At 40.5% G+C, this 19,983-nt stretch overlaps 1 protein-coding gene and 1 non-coding gene across 2 annotated transcripts in view; one reads left to right on the forward strand and one right to left on the reverse strand.

Moving 5' to 3' along the window:
• Positions 1-18,613, reverse strand: part of ZNRF2 (zinc and ring finger 2) — a 92,371-nt gene extending 73,758 nt beyond the window's left edge. The window contains exon 1 of the mRNA XM_069588117.1: positions 17,656-18,613. Coding sequence (XP_069444218.1) covers positions 17,656-18,109 — 454 coding nt within the window. The 5' untranslated portion in view covers positions 18,110-18,613. The remainder of the gene's footprint in view (positions 1-17,655) is intronic.
• Positions 1,736-1,837, forward strand: LOC138439961 (U6 spliceosomal RNA). The gene has a single exon (XR_011256899.1). It is a non-coding gene; the product is annotated as a U6 spliceosomal RNA (small nuclear RNA).
• Positions 18,614-19,983: the final 1,370 nt, after the last annotated feature.

A 19,983-nucleotide genomic window follows, 5' to 3' on the forward strand; every position in this document is an offset into this window, starting at 1 on the left:
TGCAATCCATGGAGTCGCAGAGAGTCGGACAGGACTGAGTGACTGAACTGAACTGATATTATCATCAGCTGCAATGTTTAATATCTAGAGTCTGATGGCAACAAAATGTTTAATGAAATTTAAATTATATTTAAAATATATTATTTTATGTACCAGTACTACATAATGTGCACGTGTGTGTGTGTGTGTGTGTGTATATATATATATATAGGTAAAAATACATGAAGAGGAGTATGATAAAGTGATCAGTGAAGACTCAAACATAAAAGTATGGTTCTCTGGTGCAAAATTCTGTGGTGGAAATAAAATACAAATACTACTTCAAGGTAAAAAAGGAACAATGTAAAATTTCCAACAACTAAAGACTAGCATCTTCATGAACATTATAAAGGACGCAGGCAAGTCTCAAGACACTGGGATATTATATTTATATTCCACTGGATATATTTAAAACAGTGATATCAGTATTATAAAACATCAATATTTTTACTATTCCTGAAGTTATATCCCTTACAACTATTTAAACATTATGATTAAAAAAAAGCTAGATGTCAACTTGAAAATGTAAAAAGAGGTAGACAGTTTAAAAAATTATTTGGGGACCAAAAATCAAGTAAAAGACCTAAATAGGAATTTCTCCAAAGAAGACATACAAACGGTCAACAGCACACAAAAAGATGCACACTGCTAATTATTAAAGAAATGTAAATCAAAACCATAATCAAGTATCACCGCACACCAGTAAGATCGGCCCTCATTAAACAGTCTACAAATAATAAATGCTAGAGAGGATGCAGAGAAACAGGAACTCTCGCGCACCGCTGGTAGGATTATAAACTGGTGAGGCACTATGGAAAACAGCACAGAGGTTTCCTAAACTAAAAAGAAAGTAAGCATATGATCCAACACTCCTACTCCTGAATATACACCCAGAGAAAACTAACTGAAAGAGAGATCTGCACAATATTCACAGCAGCACTATTTACAAAAGCCCCAACATGGAAGCAACGTAAAGGTCCATGGACAGATGAATGGATCAAGATGATGTGGTGTACATACACACACACACGAGGCAACAGTACTTGGCTATAAAAAGGAATGCAATATTTGCAGCAACATGGATGGACCTAGAGATTATACTACGTGAAATCAGACAGATATGTCACTTACATGTGGAATCCAAAGTATGGCATGAATGGACTTATTTGCAAAACAGAAACAGACTCACAGACACAGAAAATATATTTATGGTTACAAGGGGAAAGCAGGGAGGAGGGATAAATTAGGAGTTTGGGAGTAGCAGATACAAACTATATGTGTATATATATATATTGAATAAAACAGATAAACAAGGTTCTATTGTATAGAGGGAACTATATCAAGTATCAAGTAATAAACTATGATGGAAAAGAATCTGAAAAAGTATATATATGTGTGTGTGTGCACGTGTGTATAACTAAATCACTTTGCTGTACATAAGAAGGTAACACAACACTGGAAACAAACTATACTTCAATTTTGTAAATTCAGGAGATAAAAGAGCATCAAGATTTAATGACCACTGTCCCAAAGTACTTGTGAACATGTGCAAAAGGAGTCATGAATAAAAACGTTCACAGCAGCATCTTTATAATAATGCAAAATCAGAAACACCACCCATTCCATCAACAATTAAAATGAATAAATTGTGGGATATTCATTCAATGGAATACAATGTGTCAATAAAGATAAATAAGTGCTGGGCAGCACATATACTAAAATTGGAATGATACAGAGTAGATTAGCATGGCCCCTGCACAAGGATGACACGCAAATTTGTGAAGCGTTCCATATTTTTGCAACTTATGCAGCTCAATTCCAGAAAAATAAATGACCCAATCAAAAAATGGGCCAAAGAACTAAATAGACATTTCTCCAAAGAAGACATACGAATGGCTAACAAACACATGAAAAGATGCTCAACATCACTCATTATTAGAGAAATGCAAATCAAAACCACAATGAGGTACCACTTCACACCAGTCAGAATGTCTGCGATCCAAAAATCTGCAAGCAATAAATGCTGGAGAGGGTGTGGAGAAAAGGGAACCCTCCTACACTGTTGGTGGGAATGCAAACTAGTACAGCCACTATGGAGAACAGTGTGGAGATTCCTTAAAAAACTGGAAATAGAACTGCCTTATAACCCAGCAATCCCACTTCTGGGCATACACACCGAGGAAACCAGAATGGAAAGAGACACATGTACCCCAATGTTCATCGCAGCACTGTTTATAATAGCCAGGACATGGAAACAACCTAGGTGTCCATCAGCAGATAAATGGATAAGAAAGCTGTGGTACATATACACAATGGAGTACTACTCGGCCGTTAAAAGGAATTCATTTGAATCAGTTCTGATGAGATGGATGAAACTGGAGCCGATTATACAGAGTGAAGTAAGCCAGAAAGAAAAAACACCAATACAGTATACTAACACATATATATGGAATTTAGGAAGATGGCAATGACAACCCTGTATGCAAGACAGGAAAAAAGACACAGATGTGTATAACGGACTTTTGGACTCAGAGGGAGAGGGAGAGGGTGGGATGATTTGGGAGAATGGCATTCTAACATGTATACTATCATGTAAGAATTGAATCGCCAGTCTATGTCTGACGCAGGATACAGCATGCTTGGGGCTGGTGCATGGGGATGACCCAGAGAGATGTTATGGGGAGGGAGGTGGGAGGGGGGTTCATGTTTGGGAACGCATGTAAGAATTAAAGATTTTAAAATTTAAAAAATAAAAAACTAAAAAATAAAAAATAAATAAAAATAAAATAAAATAAAGATAAATAAGCTACAGCTACAAACAATAACATGGACGAACTGTAAATAAAGTCATCTATTTAGAATGACTCCATTTACATGGTATTCATGACGAAGTCTATTATTTGAGGACGCTTATGTTTTAAAGATGTGTAACTTAGCGATGAAGCCATAAAGAAAGATAAAAATATTTTTCTCAGAAGCAAGTATAATACAACAGAAGACCAAGAGGGAGATTCTAATAAACACTGAACCGTTCATTTCTTGGCATGGGTGGCGGAACAAAAGGACTCACTTTATTAGTCTTGAAAGATGCATACAATTTTACATATTTTTCTGCATGTAAAATATATTACACAATAAAATGACTTCTAAAAATTACCCTTTGATCCAGCAACCTCCATCTGGTAATTCATCCCAGGGATAACATCAATATATAAAGAACATATGCACATTGATTTTCATTTGTTTGTGGTAGTCAAAAAAAAAAAGCTCAATAATTTATCCAACAGGGCAACTGTGAAATATCTTGCAGTCATTAAAAAGAATCTTAAGTATATTACTTGAGGAATTTTCAAAGTGTTTTAAGTGAAAAAAACAAGATGCAGAAAAGTATTCATAATACAATCCATTTTATAAAACCACAAAATTCCTATATATATGTGTATATGTTATATCCATGCCTAGCACAAAGGTTCAGAAAATAAACATGAAATCAGTTTATCTGGCAGCTAAAGGTGTGGGGGATAAAAAAGAAAAAACAAGCAAAAAAAAAAATTGGTGTGAACATACATACATGTATAAAGAGATGTACCAAAGTGTCAGTGGTATTTATCTTAGGTTTTCAAGCAACTTTTCAAGTAATTTTTCTTACTGGATTTTCAGGTAATTTTTATTTTCTTGTATTTTTATGTGCCATTTCAAGATTTTAACAATAGCACTCAAGATTTATAAACAGGATATATTATTTTATGGCTACTGCTACTGCTAAGTCGCTTCAGTCGTGTCCGACTCTGTGCGACCCCACAGACGGCAGCCCACCAGGCTCCCTCGTCCCTGGGATTCTCCAGGCAAGAACACTGGAGTGGGCTGCCATTTCCTTCTCCAATGCATGAAAGTGAAAAGTGAAAGTGAAGTCGCTCAGTCGTGTCGGACTCCCAGCGACCCCATGGACTGCAGCCCACCAGGCTCCTCCGTCCATGGGATTTTCCAGGCAAGAGTACTGGAGTGGGGTGCCATTGCCTTCTCCGATTTTATGGCTAGTAAACACTAAAGTTTATACTATCATTTTGGACAAAGTATCTCTAAGGTCTAGAATAAATAACAGCCCACCTAATGACATCCATACAGAAACAGCCCTGCATGGTCAGTTTATAAAGTGGAGAGTAAGTCACGTGCTACACCAGAGAAGCTGTTTTCAAGGTGCATGCTACTAGCGGTGCTTCTTGTGTGGTAATGCACATACAAATCACCTGGGCCTTTTTAAAATGCAGATTCTGTTTGAAGGGAATGGCTCCCCACTCCAGTACTCTGGCCTGGAGAATTCCATGGACCGTATAGTCCATGGGGTCGCAAAGAGTCTGACACTGAGCAACTTTCACTTTTTCTCTTTCAATAAGCCTGGGATGGGGCCCAAGATTCTGCACTTCTAATAAGCTCACAAGTAAATGTAATGCAATTGGCCCACAGAATGCACTTTAACAAGGTGGTGAGCATTTAGAATGTGATCACTAAGTGGGGAGCACTGGGCACTTTAGCAAATATTACATCATTTAATCCTTATTAAAACTTTCTGAGGTAGGTTTCATCATTTCCATCTACAGATACCTAAACTCAAGCTCACAAGGTAACAGAGAAATACTGATGGCAGAAGGGAAATAATGCCCCCTGGTTAATTTAGTTAATGAAACCCCTGTGGCGGCTCTTTCTATACCACAATTATTTCCTATTTTTAGATATCTTCTTTCAGCAGGAAAACACTAGCATCATAACCTAAGACTTGTCAAGTTTACATCTCAATGCAAAAATGGGACTGCAAATCACCTAACAGAGAGAGTGCTAGGTGTGACTCTCAAACCAGCAGCATCAGCAACCTGAAAACTTGTCAGAAATGCACATTCTCAGGCCCCATTCCAAACTCACTGAGTCAAACACTTTGGGAGTGGGGGTGATGCCCACTGAAGTTCAAGAGCCAGAGAACATCAATAAAGGATTAATGAAACAGAAGTCAAGTTACTGCGAAACTAATTAAGGAGATACTGAAAAGGAGTTAACCCAATTTCTTTATAAAACTTCCTTGGCTGCAGAACTCTCTCTTCTAGGAGAATCTTATGGGACCAGTGTTTTAATATGATTAAACTCTCAAGGATCCTGTCCCAAAGCAGATTTTGTTCCGTGGGGCCTGAGGGCTAAGGGCACACACAGGAAGTCAGATAAACTTAAGTATGAACCTGAGCTCTCAAAAGTACGAGTAACGGTAGTACAGGAGTAGTAACGGTAAGAAGAATAGCAATGATAATGATACTGCTACCAGTTCTTTTCTGTTTATAAAAGGTATACATGTATTACTATAAGAAAATAAATGACAAAACATAAGAAATTCCTAGGAGCCAGATAACCAACTTTTGTGTATGGGTATTACCTTCTGGTCTTTTTTCCTTATAGGCACATACATACACAAATTTGGTAACAAAATCACCAAAACAAAACCCATACCACTGTATACTTAATTTTGTAGTTTCCAGTCTGTCCACTAGACAGACTTCCTGAGGACAAAAGTGGTTTTCACCTTTGCATTCCCAGTACCAGAAAGCCTACCTAGCTTACTGCAGCTGGCACTGAATATTTTTTGACTGAGTGAAGAAGAAGAATCAGATACACAGACTGTGCATGATAATAAGAGAAGAGTTTAGGTTTCTTCCATACTCAATTTTAAAGCCAGCTAAACACAAAGGATATCTCTAACTCCTGTGCATTGGCTTATAAAAGTTCACTGCCACAACAAGAAACACTCTTTCTAGTGCTTGCCACATTATAAAGCTACTGTCTTTAAAAAGCCTTAAGACATTAAGTATGTGGATACATAGCAAAAGCAAGAACAATTTGAATAGAATGACAGATAATTTGGTCCCCAAAGGACCTCAATTTTCTGTGGCATAAGCTTGTCAGATTTCTCAAATTCCTCTAGAGCTCTTGACTCCGAAAGAGGAAGACTGCTTTCAGAACACCAAGGAATAATGCTGACAGAGCTAGTTTACCACCCCCTCTGAAAAAAGTGAAACCACCTCCTACCCTGAACAAGCAACAGCATGCGCCTTTCTGCCAAGTATCATTATGACTCTCTTCAGCGCACTAACCTGCAAGAGGACAGGCCTCTAGGCTGCTGTCCTAATCATTTGTTCTTATACAGCAAATTTAATTACCCTTTTGGAATTTGTAAAAATGGGAATTGTCTGCATTAGTATATTCAATTCCAAGGCACGGACAGAGTTGTTTTCTTAAGCTTCATTATTCTTCAGTCTATCCTGGAAACTGAAGCCCAAGAAAATGAAAGATGAAGGTCATAAAACAAGCTTTACTGACCTCAAGGTAGAATTTGTTCTCACCATAACCACTGACCCTTCCAAAAATATCTAATATATCAAAAGTGAATGCAGCTAACCATGTCCCTGATGGCTTTTAAGAATTTTAGTTAGGCCCTTTATACTAGCTTTTTATGAATACTCTTCTCCATAGATACTGAAGGAATCTCCAGGCTGAGGTTCTGTCTTCCTAGTCACCTTTTTCAGTCCATGTAGCCTGATACATGCATCATATAAAAAATAGGAGATTCTTCTCCCGTTCTCAGCCTTGGTGAATACAGAATCCATATTCAAGATTCAGTACAGTCTGTCTCACTGTCACAAATAGCCTAAGAACTCCCTTTTCTGGTTCTTCTTGCGTAAGACTGGAATTTCTACTAACTAGCTGTTACTGTGGATTACAGTTAAGTTGTACAGAAAACTTAAGATCTTTGACTCATTTATACTTCCTGATTTATATACAAAAACAGAAAACATAAGAAAGAAAATTAGATGTCTAGCTACTGTCTAATTTTCAAAAGATTTAGACTAAACCAAAAACATAGGAAATAACCAACTCTTTCATCTTTGTTCAATCACTTCTCTACATTCCTTGGACAAGTTACATTTCTCCCATGTTTAGAAGCACTGATCCTAATAACAAAGCTTCCTGAATGCTGTCCTCTTCTGCAGAACTGACAATTTGGAAGAAACAATTAACCACTATATCCCACTTTGATATAGTGAATACCATCTAAAACACTTAGTATCATTCAAAACCTTTTCCAATCAGATAATTTAGGATTAAAGAGTTGATAAAGTTTAGGGATAAATTTAAGCATTAATTTTAAAATTAAATTTCTCCTTTATTTGAGGTATTTACACACTCAAGTATCCTACGATAAATCTATCACTGATTAAACATTGTGGGTATTCTCAGGCTTAGTGTTCACACATTAGAGGATAGTGTTACTGCAGGGAGGGAGTGGCAAGAAAAAATTTTATTAACCTTTCCAATGTCTCCTATTTTTACTTTACAACTACCCCAAACCCTCAACATGAAGAACTACCTGTTATTATGACTCCATTAAATTCAAGAAAAGACAAAACTAATGTATGATAACGTTGTTGTTCAGCTGTGAAGTCATGTCTGACTCTTTGCAATCCCATGAACTGCAGCATGCCTGTCCTTCATTATTTCCGGGAGTTTACTCAAATTCATGTCCATTGAGCAGTGATACCATCCAACTATTTAATCTATGATAATAGATGGCATAATAGATATGATAATTTATGATAACAGAAATAGGTAGTATTAATCATCTCTAAGAAGTACTGTGGGAATGACTTGGAAGGAGTGTTAAGTGAACTTTTGGGGATAAAGAGTGTTTCCTACTTTTGACAGTGTGTTGATTACACGGTGTACTGTCAAATCTACTTGTCAAAACTCTTTAAAATGTAAATTAGGATCTGTGCATTGCAACATATGAAATGTATGTCCAGTCTCTTGTTGTGTCTGACTCTTTGAAACCCCATGGACTGTAGCCCACCAGACTCTTCTGTCCAGGAGATTTTTTCAAGCATAAATTCTGGAGTGGGTTACCATTTGTTACTCCAGGGGATCTTCCTGACCCAGGAATTGAACCCGTGTCTCTTGTGTCTCCTGCATTGGCAGGTGGATTCTTTAGCACTGCAGCACCTGGGAAGAAGTAAAAATACAACAAATGCAGAATTGGAATTCATCTAACTTCTGATGTTCATCTCCAAATAACCAAAGAAATTACTCTATGTTTATGAAGTGGAAATGAGTCAGTGCTTGTGAAGTCACTTTTCTAATCCACAAATTACCACATAAAACAGTATCAGTTCTATATTTCAAGAGACACTAAAAGTGGTCTATAATATCAAGTATTCCTCATTTAAGTGTTCTCTTAGGAAACTAATGACATTCCTCCGAACAATTCTTTACATGGCAAGATGGTGGGAAGAGTGAAACGTAGGAATTAACTGAGATGTAAAGGTGACCAGATCCACTGCTTTCGAAGATGCACTGCTTCTGAAGATGTGTTATAAAGGACAGGAAATCTGAAAAATTCCCAATCAAGACCTTAGAGGTCTCAGACCACAGAGTGCCAAAACACCAGCAAAGCCGCATGCTCCTTTATCAAATGCCATGTCACCCAGGTTGCCTGAGATGCAGTAAATCATACAGCATAAAAACGCTAAGGTTTCGGATACTTCCCTAGAGAAGTAGCATATATTTATAAGAACTGACCTGCTTTAACTTCTCACCAACCATCTCCCACCACCCACAATATACTCAAACTGATCAACAATGTTCGCAGCACTTGAAACGCTTATGAAAAAACAACTATTAAGTACAGCATAATTTTATTTGTAAGACAATTTTATGATTGCCACATTTCTATAGTCCACATTATACCTATTTTCTTTGGCTCAACAATTCAGTTTACATACATTTACTTTATACAAGTAAAAATATCACATCTGTCTGGAGCAGTAAGTTTTTATATATGATTTAAATATACAATAATTTTAGTGATCATTAGCTGTGTTCTCAAATACAAAATGTACTTGAAAACACTGAATTTACAAAATTTTACCTTCTGATTAACACAGTACATGCACTGTAAAGCTTAATCCAGATATTCAAGGGAGATTCATGGGAATAGAAAACACATACATAGAAACTAAATACTTGGTGTTTTTTTTGTTTTTTTTTTGCAAAATCTGAGAAGTTGAGAAAAGTAAAGGACATGGTCTTCCTGAAGAGGGTGGGAATGAGAAGAGGGATAGGAGTCTTGAATGTTTTAATTTTTGATAGCAGTTCAAATGTTAAAAATAAAAAGAAACAGATTAAACCTCACAATACCACAAAACAAGATTTTTATCCTGACTTTAGAGGTGAAAAAACTAAGGTATGAAGCAGTTAAATAACTTACTTAAGGTCACACAGTGTGGATGGACTCAACCCAGGCAGCCTGACTCCGAAAACCCAAACTCCTCCCCATGATAACAGAACACAGCCGTCTCATTCCGAGAGTGCATTCCATCTCCTTTGCTTCGGTGACTGATGTGTGGATAGGCACACAACTTAAATCAGAGTCCTCTTGCTACAGCTGGAGGAAAACATTCCCTTCGGGCCACTCAGATGACATGTAGATGGAAGTAACCACGAGCCAACAGGCCATCACCTTAAATAAAGCCTATACACATATGAGGATTAAACTAGGTAACAAGCAAAAAGAAAACTAGGGTGTAGGTGTGCATGCAGAGATCATCATGAGAAACGCTGGGCTGGATGAAGCACAAGCTGGAATCAAGACTGCCAGGAGAAATACCAATAACCTCAGATATGCAGATGACACCACCCTTATGGCAGAAAGTGAAGAAGAACTAAAGAGTCTCTTGATGAAAGTGAGAGAGGAGACTCAAAGGTTGGCTTAAAACTCAACATCCAGAAAACTAACATGGCATCTGGTCCCATCACTTGATGGCAAATAGATGGGTAAACAATGGAAACAGTGACAAACTTTATTTTGGAGGGGCTCCAAAATCACTGCAGATGGTGACTGCAGCCATGAAATTAAAAGACGCTTGCTCCTTGGAGGAAAAGTTATGACCAACCTAGACAGCATATTAAAAAGCAGAGACATTACTTTGCCAACAAAGGTCCATATAGTCAAAGCTATGGTCTTTCCAGTAGTCATGTATGGATGCGAGAGTTGGACTATAAAGAGAGCTGGGTGCTGAAGAACTGATGCTTTTGAACTGTGGTGTTGGAGAAGACTCCTCCGAGGTGTTGGTGTAGGAAGACTGCTGAGAGTCCCTTGGACTGCAAGGAGATCCAATCAGTCCATAATAAAAGAAATCAGTCCTGAATATTCACTGGAAGGACTGATGCTGAAGCTGAAACTCCAATACTTTGGTCACCTGATGCGAAGAGCTGACTCATTTGAAAAGACTCTGATGCTGGGAAAGATTGAAGGTGGGAGAAGGGGAGAGAGGATGAGATGGTTGGATGGCATCATCAACTCAATGGACATGAGTCTGAGTAAGCTCCGGGAGTTGGTGATGGACAGGGAGGCCTGGCGTGCTGCAGTCCATGGGGTCACAAGAGTCAGACGCAACTGAACTATGCATGCACATATAGAATTTCTCAACTTCAGCTCCACTGATGCTGGTTCCTGAACTTGGTCCTTTGAGTCTGTGAGCTATTGTAGGACTCTTCCTAATAATTTGAAAGAACCAAACTTCAGACAAACTACAGCTGACCCATGAACAATACAAATTAGAACTGTGGAGGTCAAATACATGGACTTTTTTCAACAGTAAATACTCCAGTACACCATGAATTCTAGCAAACTCCAAGAGTTAGAGAAGGACAAAGGAACCCAGCATGCTGCATTCTATTGGGTGGAAAAGAGTCAGACATGACTCAGCGACTGAACAATGACAACACACCGTCTACCGTTTGGTTGAGTCCTCCATTCCTAATCATGGATACAGAGGAATGGCTATTTCAGAGAAGGGCTACAAATTAGACGGGACTGCCCAGAGCATCTGCACCCCAAACCCCAATGACATTCAAGGGTTGGCTGAATACAAATCCTCTACACCTAGGTGACTCCACTTTCAAAGAGCTAGATATCCAGAGTCTACCAACTCTTCACCAACTTCAGTGCCACGACTCTGTCCAAGTCACTTCTCTCTTGCAAGGGTTTTGCGCCTTTGCTTGACTCTTGCTCACTAGGGTCTACTCCCGCATGGTTCCCAGAGCAATTTTTTAAAAGCCTAAGTCAGGTTATGTCAATCTCTTCCTCAAAAAAACTCTGCAATGCGTTCCCATCTCTCTCTAAAACAAAACTCTAAAAACCATATCAATGGTTACAAGGCAGTTCATGCCCCATCCCAGTCCTTATCTACAAGCCCTTGCACTCCAACTACACTGGTGTCATAACTATTCCCAGAACACACCAGGTACATTCATTACAAGCACACCTAAGCACCTTTCTAGCTACTGTTCCTTCTCCTTGCATTTGCTATTCCCCTAGAGATTCTTCATGGCTTATTTCTTTAGTTTCTGCTTGAATGTCACCTTATCAGAGAAGTTATCCCTAAAACCCTATTTAAAATAAAAACAAGTCTATAACCCACCATCTCTACCTTTCCACTCCCATTTTTCTGCATCACATTCAAAACCCTCTGAAACACGGTATATTGATATTTTACTTGTTTGTTTACTGTCTCCCCGAAGTATAATATGACGCCTATGAGAGTGCAGAGATTTCTCCACTTCTATATCCTTAGGACAGTGCAAGGCAAAGTAGGTCTTCATCAAATATTTACTGAATGAGCTCTGGAATACTGGACAGTCATTAAAAATAATGCTATAAAAATTTTTAACATGATAGAAGAAACTGATTAAGCAGAAAAGAGTATTTTATCAAAGAATATGTAACCAACACATCAAAAAGGAAATCACATGGGATATTAGATAATATTTTTAACTGAATGTTAACAAAACATTTCAAAAATTGTGGCATTCAGCTAAAGCAATTCTTGGGGGAAAATCTGTAGCCTCAAAATCTTATATTAGAACATCCAAAAGATTTAAAAATCAAAAGAATATACAAGAATGACCTCCAAATTTTCTATCTAAAACATATGAGAAAAATAGCCATCAACATTCTATTCTGGTTATTTCCCATGATGATATTACAAGTGATCTGCAATTTCTTGTATGTGCCTTTCTGTATTTCCCACATTATAGCTTTCTCTAATGAACACATACTATTTTAATAAAAACATTTTAAACAACTTCTTTTCCTTGTGCTTTAACTGTAATCACTGGCCTCCTGCTCTACCTGTCTCTTAAAATTCTTGCTCCCCAGGATTCTATGCTTGTGCCTCAATTTGTATCCATCCCTCAGTAATCTTAACCACTGTTCAGCTTCATTTATAATATGCAAATAGACAATTTCTCAATTTTTTTGTAATGTCCTAAATTGGAGACATATTTCCAAATGCTTAAAAGATGCTTCTAGACAGAAATCCTCAAAATTTAACAAGCCTAAAAGGACTTATTATCATTTCCTATAACATTATTTTCTTCTTTATTTTTAATATTGGTTAATGACATCACCACACACCCCAGTTCCCAACTCTATCAGTTCTATCTTAGAGAACTCAAGTGTATAACAATCTCAAATTCAACTGAGCACTGAGCAAGAACCAGCCCCGTGTTTGTAACCCTGACAACTACAATGGCCAGCCCCTAGAAAGGGCTCGATTCACATTTATTAAAGTAATACTTAGCATCTACAACATCATAACTTCTTCAAAGTAAACAGTAAATTCAAAAATATGGTTAGAACAGTTGCATGTTTAGCTGGTTAGCCTAAATCTATCATTAGTGTGGGCACACGTGATTCCCGTCTCCTGATATTTACACCTTTCTGTCATTCCCTCCCCCTTGAGTATAAGCAGGACCTGTGACTTGTTTATAACCAATGGAACGCAGCAAGGGCCATGGGCTGAGTGTCATTACGTGTACATATTTACATAAGCGTGTAGCACCGGCCCATCTTGCAAGTCTCTCCTTTGCTGGCTTTGAAGAAGCAAGCTGCCAACAGCTTAATAACCATGAGGAAATGAATTGTAGTATTTAATAAGCAGCATAGAAAACTACCTGCAACTGAATACAATCATAACCTAAGCTATTCCTCAACTCTGTTCATACAAAGGGCATGTTTGTTCCAATTTCTAAACACTTCAATAAGTGGAGAACAATTTAATAACACCAGTCAAGTATATACATATATGTAAAATTAATTAGGAAGTATTTTGCTACATATAGCAGTTCCTATACTTCTTTTTTAACCTATTTGCTAATATACCCAATTGTGCAGATACCCAGAATACATAGTAAGTATAACCTTAACACAATTCTTATAAAAACTGACAACTAATTAGTGGTATTGGTAAAGAAAATAAGTGGTTTCCAGGCAAAGTAATCCAACTGGAGAGGACTGGGGGACTTGCTGGAGACACTACCTGTTAGTAAAACAACGGAGCTTGTACTGGCTTTGCAGTCAGCAAAGCATCAAAAGTACTCAGGTCAGGCAGCTGCTCTCTTATCAGATGGTGCCCACTGCAACACAAACTACTCCTCCTTTGGGCACCCGCTCCACCCTGCAGGAAAGAAAACTCAAAATATTCCCAAAGCAGAAACTTTCATGAGGGAGCCCATACTTTAGCATAACAAAGTATCAAGTGTTTAAGGATTATGTGAGATTACAAATGAGAAAAATTAACCACAAGAGTTATTTCTGGGGGGTGAATGTGGGAGGAGATGGGTGACAGGATGGTGGTTAGTCATTTTTCTGAAGCAGACATTTCTCTACCACTCTAAGTTTTCAACTGAATAAAAGAACATTCAGGAATAGAAAGCAGATTAATCACAATATCCCCAACTCAAACATTCTGGCACTAAATACTGGTAAGTAATAGTGACTGAGCATAATTCAACACAGTTTATGCAGATAATCTAACACCTTAAACCCCACATCCATCCCGAAGATTGAGAAGTTGGCCTAGAACTACAAATTTTAACATATTCAGTTTTAAGCAATGACAAACTTCAATAAAAGGAAGCAATTGTTTCTAAGTAACAGGAGGCACCTGAATCACAATCACACACCCAAACTTAAGCCAATCAATTAGGAGGTGACCAAAAGCAACCCAGTACCATCAATAAATTGTCTAGATTAATTCATCTCTCCGTCTCACTTTCAGACTCAGAGACATGAGGACCCCACATGATTTCTCTAGAAATGATCTCCATTGACTGGCATAATTTTATAGTCCAATTTACCTTCGATATCCTTGCTAGATAATTAAACACTATTTTACCATCCATAATTGCTGTTAACAAACATTAGCAACTTGTAGTGAAAAAAATGTAGACATACACTAAAGCCAAGAAAATCCTAAGATACCATCAAGTCTTCAATATTAGACTGTTCCCTTAAAGACCTGTTTTAAAACAAAGGTGAAAAAAATAAATAAATAAATAAATAGAACAAAGGTGATTAAACAAAAAAAGGCTCTTGTTCACTGTAAAACTTTTGTTAAACTCAGCACTCTGAAAAGAATAAAAAAAGAAACCTACTTGATCTAAACATTCCTGTATGTTTTATAATCATACTCTGATACACAACTCAGTTCAAAGAAATTCTAAGAAAATTCTGTAAACTGAAATATAAATTAAGTACCTCTCTTCTATTTCTCTACAGAGAATTAAATAAGAGCGAATATAGCCACAATACATGTCCCAAAAAGAGCAAAACATAAAACCAACACAGAAAAATTCATTTAATTTGGTAATTCATTACGATGGAACTAGTTACCAGATGTCTAAATTTTTTTTAAAGTGATATTGTTTAGATTTTCCTTTTCCATAAGGGAAAGATAATTTTGTATCTGATTAGTACCATATTTTCCTATTAGGAAACAGTAACAATACAAACATCAATTAAAGTTTTATAAAATTACAGAAATAACTTTCCACTAATTTAGAAATAATCCTTCTATCAACTTTCAGATGGAGTTCCTTTTTATTTGCCCAAATATCTGCACAATTTCTAACTGAATAAATTACTAAAAAATTAAGTCAACATGGAGTAATAATGAAGTCCAGTTTTTAAAATAAGATTCAGGGACTTCCCTGGCAGTCCAGATGTTACGACTTTGCCTTCCAATGTGGAGGGTGCAGGTTCAATTCCTGGTCAGGGAGTTAAGATCCCACATGCCTTGGGGCCAAAAATTTTTAATGTAAAACAAAAGCAATATGTAACAAACTCAATATAGAGTTTAAAAAATTAAAAAGAAAGATTTATCATCTGGTTCCCTAAATCTCAGGATGACAACAAACAGGGTTCTATTAAGTCTCCCTAATGAGCCCAACTACTGAAATATAGGTAAAAAATCTCATTAACACAAACACTGCTAGAAAGATGCTTTTTCACTCTCAAGTGTATTCCATCTCCCAGTCTTAAGTAGGATTTAAGGTACTGGCACTTTGATCTGTCCGTATCATTTAGAAAGAACAGGTAATTTCTCTGATTCTCTTCCAAGTTTTCTCAACTAGAGTCCCTCATCTGAACTATCAAACACAAAATTGTCCCAGTGACTATTTTCTCAAATTTCCTAAGAATGATACACAGCTAGAAACATTCCAAATGCACAAGAGAATAGTTAACTAATTGCACACAGCAGATACTTTTAAGCCATTGGGGCTCCATTCTCTACAGAGACTTGGTTCCAAAACGCTGCCACAGTTCTCAGTGTCACTGTGCTTTCACTAGGCCCCAATCATGCTAACCCCTAAAACACAAAAAACGGCTAAAGTGTACAAATCTAAGAACTCAGAGAAGAAAAAAGATAAATGCTTTACTTTTCCAACTTTCAGCAACCAGATCTTCTTCACCTGCTATTTCACTAAGAATAGCACAGGTGTCAAATATTTGCCCCCACCCCCAGATGAAACACTTTAAACCCATACAGATAAACTTTGTTAAAAGAAAACAAAGTCCTTTAAAAAAAGTTAAGCCATCAGTATACCAAAGAAGTTACTAATCTGATGAGCCTTTCCCGATTTCCTTTCTCTAGCAAGCTGTTAGACATAACTACATGCAAATTTTAATCTTAAAATAAATATATATTTTTTAGGACCAGCTTAGCCTTTATCCTTGCCACTAATCTCCCATTCTTAAGAAACTGTCTTTTGTTATTCTTCGGTGTGGTACTACAGGACCTTCAGCTGTGTTAGTTATTAATCACAAATCACAGTACAGTCAGCACTAGTTCTTTTTCTCAAAAAGAAATGTTTTAAGGGCCAATCTTAAAAGTCAGTATTTTTAGCCACAAAGAAAAAATCATTTTATAACAAGTAATTAAAATAAAAGTAAAGAGTTGTTTTATATTTTGAATATGCAAAGAGGTATTAAAAAGATGGGGGAAACTAAACATGTCGCCTCCATTTTAAATTTGTGCTAATGTGAATATTGATAGTACAGAACATCAGAGCAATTACATTATTGAACATTTCACTTTATCAACTGCCTGCTCAAATTTCTCACATTTATAAACACGAGTAAAGGAAGCAGAGAAATAGAGAAGATAAGTGTTTTCACTATTCACCTGTGCTCAACTGTAACTGTAGGTAATATCATGATGTGTAAAGAAAGCAATGATATGGAAATGCTTCTTTTCTATTGTCTGCATCTCTAACCAGATTTAACTTCTCCTCTTCATGAACTGGAAAGGGAGTGTCTTAATTCATTTACCATTAACTGCTCTGAAGGAAAGTAGAAACCATAAAACAACTCAAGAGGTCGAATTTGCTTTACTCACATCAGGGGTACCCCTCCCCTGTTTCTATCAATCCAAAAAGACATACCGTTTTGCTACTAAAATTTCCATTTTTCACAGGGTCTTTCTTGAACCCTAGCGAGCACTGCTTTTCAAAAACACCTGGGCTTTTACTGCATCTTGTAGGCAGAACTGTAATGATTATTGGTTTCTTTCCTTAAGAAACAGTTCTCAGTTTTTTAATGCTCTGTCCAAATAAAGCAGAACTCACATTAATCATTATCTAAAGTAGCAGTTTACTGAGGTTAAAAACATACTTTTTATTAACACATTCACCTAATTAAAGCATACACAGTAGGTGGGACTACTGACACAAGACATGAGAATTACAGCTCTACAATAAGTTACTCCAAAAGCGGTAACTCTTGTTCCAAACACTCATCTGTTCATTTGAGACTCTGACTTTTGGCCTTTAAAAACTGCTCACCACTCGAGTCACCAGATACAACTACATTTAGCAACGGGTCCTGACTTCCTGCTACTAAAAACCACAAGCACCAGCTATTGCGCTTGTTTTTAAAACAATATTTGCTCCCTTCACCTCCGGGAGCAAACAAGGGCTTTCTGTATGAGAAAGCCACGAAGAGGTGAGGGTGCACGTGGTGTTCAAAAACCAAACACTAGGGTCCCGCGGTAGCGGCGCTGCAGGGGTTAAGAGGCGCTCTCTCACTCTCTCTTTCCCTCCCACCCCAAAGAGGGGTGACCCGGCCCGGCCGCGCGGCGAACCCCCGGCGCTCGGGCTGAAGGAGAAAAGGAGAAGGGTAAAAATAAGCGCAGCCGCGGCCCACGTGCCGCCCGCGGGAGGCAGAGAGGGAAAGGGCCGTACCTCCAAACATGTGCGGCGAGAGGTGAGCTGGTAAGGAGCCGATCACCAGGCGCGGCCCTCCAGGACCCCCGCTCGCCGGCCGGTCCCTGCCGCCGCTGCTGCCGCCGTCCTCCGGGCTGCTATGAACCGAGTCCTGCGAGCCGTACGGGCCGCTGCTGCTGTTGGGGATGCTGAAGGTTGACTGCGCCGCCCGGGCCCCCGACGCCACGGTCCCCACGGCCCCGCCGAGGGAGCGGCTGCGCGGGGCCGCCGAGGCCGCCGCGGCGCCGCCGGAGGCGCTGGGCTGGTGCGCGCTGGGCACCTGAGCCGGAAACCTCCCAGCGGCTGCGGCTCGCGCCCCGCCGCCCGCGGTCCCGTTGGCCCCTCCGCTGCTGCTGCTGGAAGGTAAATCCGAGCCCGAGTACGCGCGGGTGCGGCCGTTAGCAGCGGCCGGCCCGCTCTGCTTGGCGCCCATGTCCGCCCTGCCCCGGGCCGGGCCCGCGCACAGTGCCCGGAGCGCCGGGAGGGCGGGAGCGAGCGCAGGAGCGAGAGGGCAGGGCCGAGGCGCGGAGGCCGGCGCAGAAACAAGCCCGCACGTCCAGGGCCGCCGCCCGGCGCCCCAGGGGGCGGTCGGCGCCCGCCGCGCTTTTCTAAGGGATGACGAGCGAGATCGACGGCCTGTCTGGGGACGCAGGAGACGAGGAGAGATGGAGAGGAAGGAGGTCCCGGCTCCCGCGGGCGCCGATCGCTGGCTCCGGCGGGAGGGGCGGCTCAGGTGGCTGCGCGGCTGCCGCTGCTTTCGGTTCTGCTGCGCCGCGACGGGCCGCTGCCGCTCTCTGCCGCCGCCGCTGCGCTCTGCGCCCGGGCCCTCGGCACCGCCTCCTCCCGGGCGGCCGCCGCTACCGCCGCCATCCTCCTGCTCCCACGGCGGCTCGCGGGTGAGTGGGAGGTGCCCGCCCAGACTCCGCTGGGGCCACCTTCCCTCCTCCCCCAGCCACCCAGCTGTTATTAACTGAGAAGGAGGAAAAACGGGTGGCGCGGGAGGAGAGGACGCAGGAGGAGAGGGAGGGGCAGCGCGCGCTTCCCGGCAACCGTCACCGCGCTCCCCCAGAGGAGGAGGAGCGGGGGGGTGGGTAGGGTCTGGACCACGAGGTGGGGGTGCTCAGAAGGGAAGGAGGCACTGCGGCCCTCGCACCGGAAGGCGGAGGAGCAGCGCGGCCCCAGGGTGCGCCCGAACCCATGTGTTTGGGTCGCGCACGGTGACCCCGCCCCTGCCCCCTGGCGCTGCCGGGCGGATTGGCTCCCACCAGCCTGGCCCCGCCTCCCCCCTCGCCGCGGCCTTCCCGCTCCCGCCCTGTCTCGCCTAGGTGCCTTGGTGGGGTAGGTGCTGCCACCCGCGGATTCGGTGATGGACAGGTCTCTGGCCCCGCCCTCCCCTGCAGGGCGCGCCCCCTCTCCACCGCGGGGCCTGCGCTGATTGGAGGGACGGAGCTCCTCCGGGGGCCAACCAGAAGACGGCCCCTCCTCCTGCACGTGGCCCTCGGACGCTGGACCTGACAGTGGGCAGTCTTCACCTTTTACAGCTGGGGCTGGGTTCGTCTCGGTCCTGTGTCCCTAGCCATTGCGTTTGAATGGGTTTCGACCTTCCTCCTTGATGTTACTTCGAGTGCGTGTTTTAAGTAAAGCAGAAGCTCACCAATCTGATAATAAAAGACTGAAAACAAAAGAAAGAACCTAGGAGGCTGAAGGCAGCTTGATCTGAATTAGATCTATCCCATTTAAACACTCCGACTGCGGAGAAAGCAGAGTTGATAGAACTAAAGATAATCCAACATGATTTTCAGCTGTAGAGCAAAAACTGTGGCACGGAGACAGCTGCAACCGATTCATAAGACCTGGGGTCTATCTAGGTCTGGGACCAAAACGAAGTGTAAGCAATCATTTTACCTTTGTGGACGTTAGTTTCCTTACCTGGGATGTTTGTATCAAATCGCCACAGCACCTGCTGCTTTAAAACCCTGTACTTTCTCTAAAATGTCAATTACTACTAGGTTGGTGCAAACGCAATTGCGGTTTTTGCATTGTTTAAAGTTTCCATTTGATATTGCAATACTTTCTTAAATGTGGTTGTGCTGTACATCTTTCAATGCACATTTCTTGCTTTATGTTTTTGGCTGACTTATTACTTGTTTATATTTATTTCAACTATGGAAATGATGTTAGAGAAAAAGCAAATTCAAGCGATTTTTCTATTCAAGTTCGCAGAGACAACTCACAACAACACATTTGGCCCAGGAGCTGCTTACAAATGTACAGTGCAGTGGTGGTTCAAGAAGTTTTACAGACTAG

This window comes from Ovis canadensis, chromosome 4 (genome assembly GCF_042477335.2).
Source record: "Ovis canadensis isolate MfBH-ARS-UI-01 breed Bighorn chromosome 4, ARS-UI_OviCan_v2, whole genome shotgun sequence".
In the NCBI taxonomy this organism is placed as follows: domain Eukaryota; kingdom Metazoa; phylum Chordata; class Mammalia; order Artiodactyla; family Bovidae; genus Ovis; species Ovis canadensis.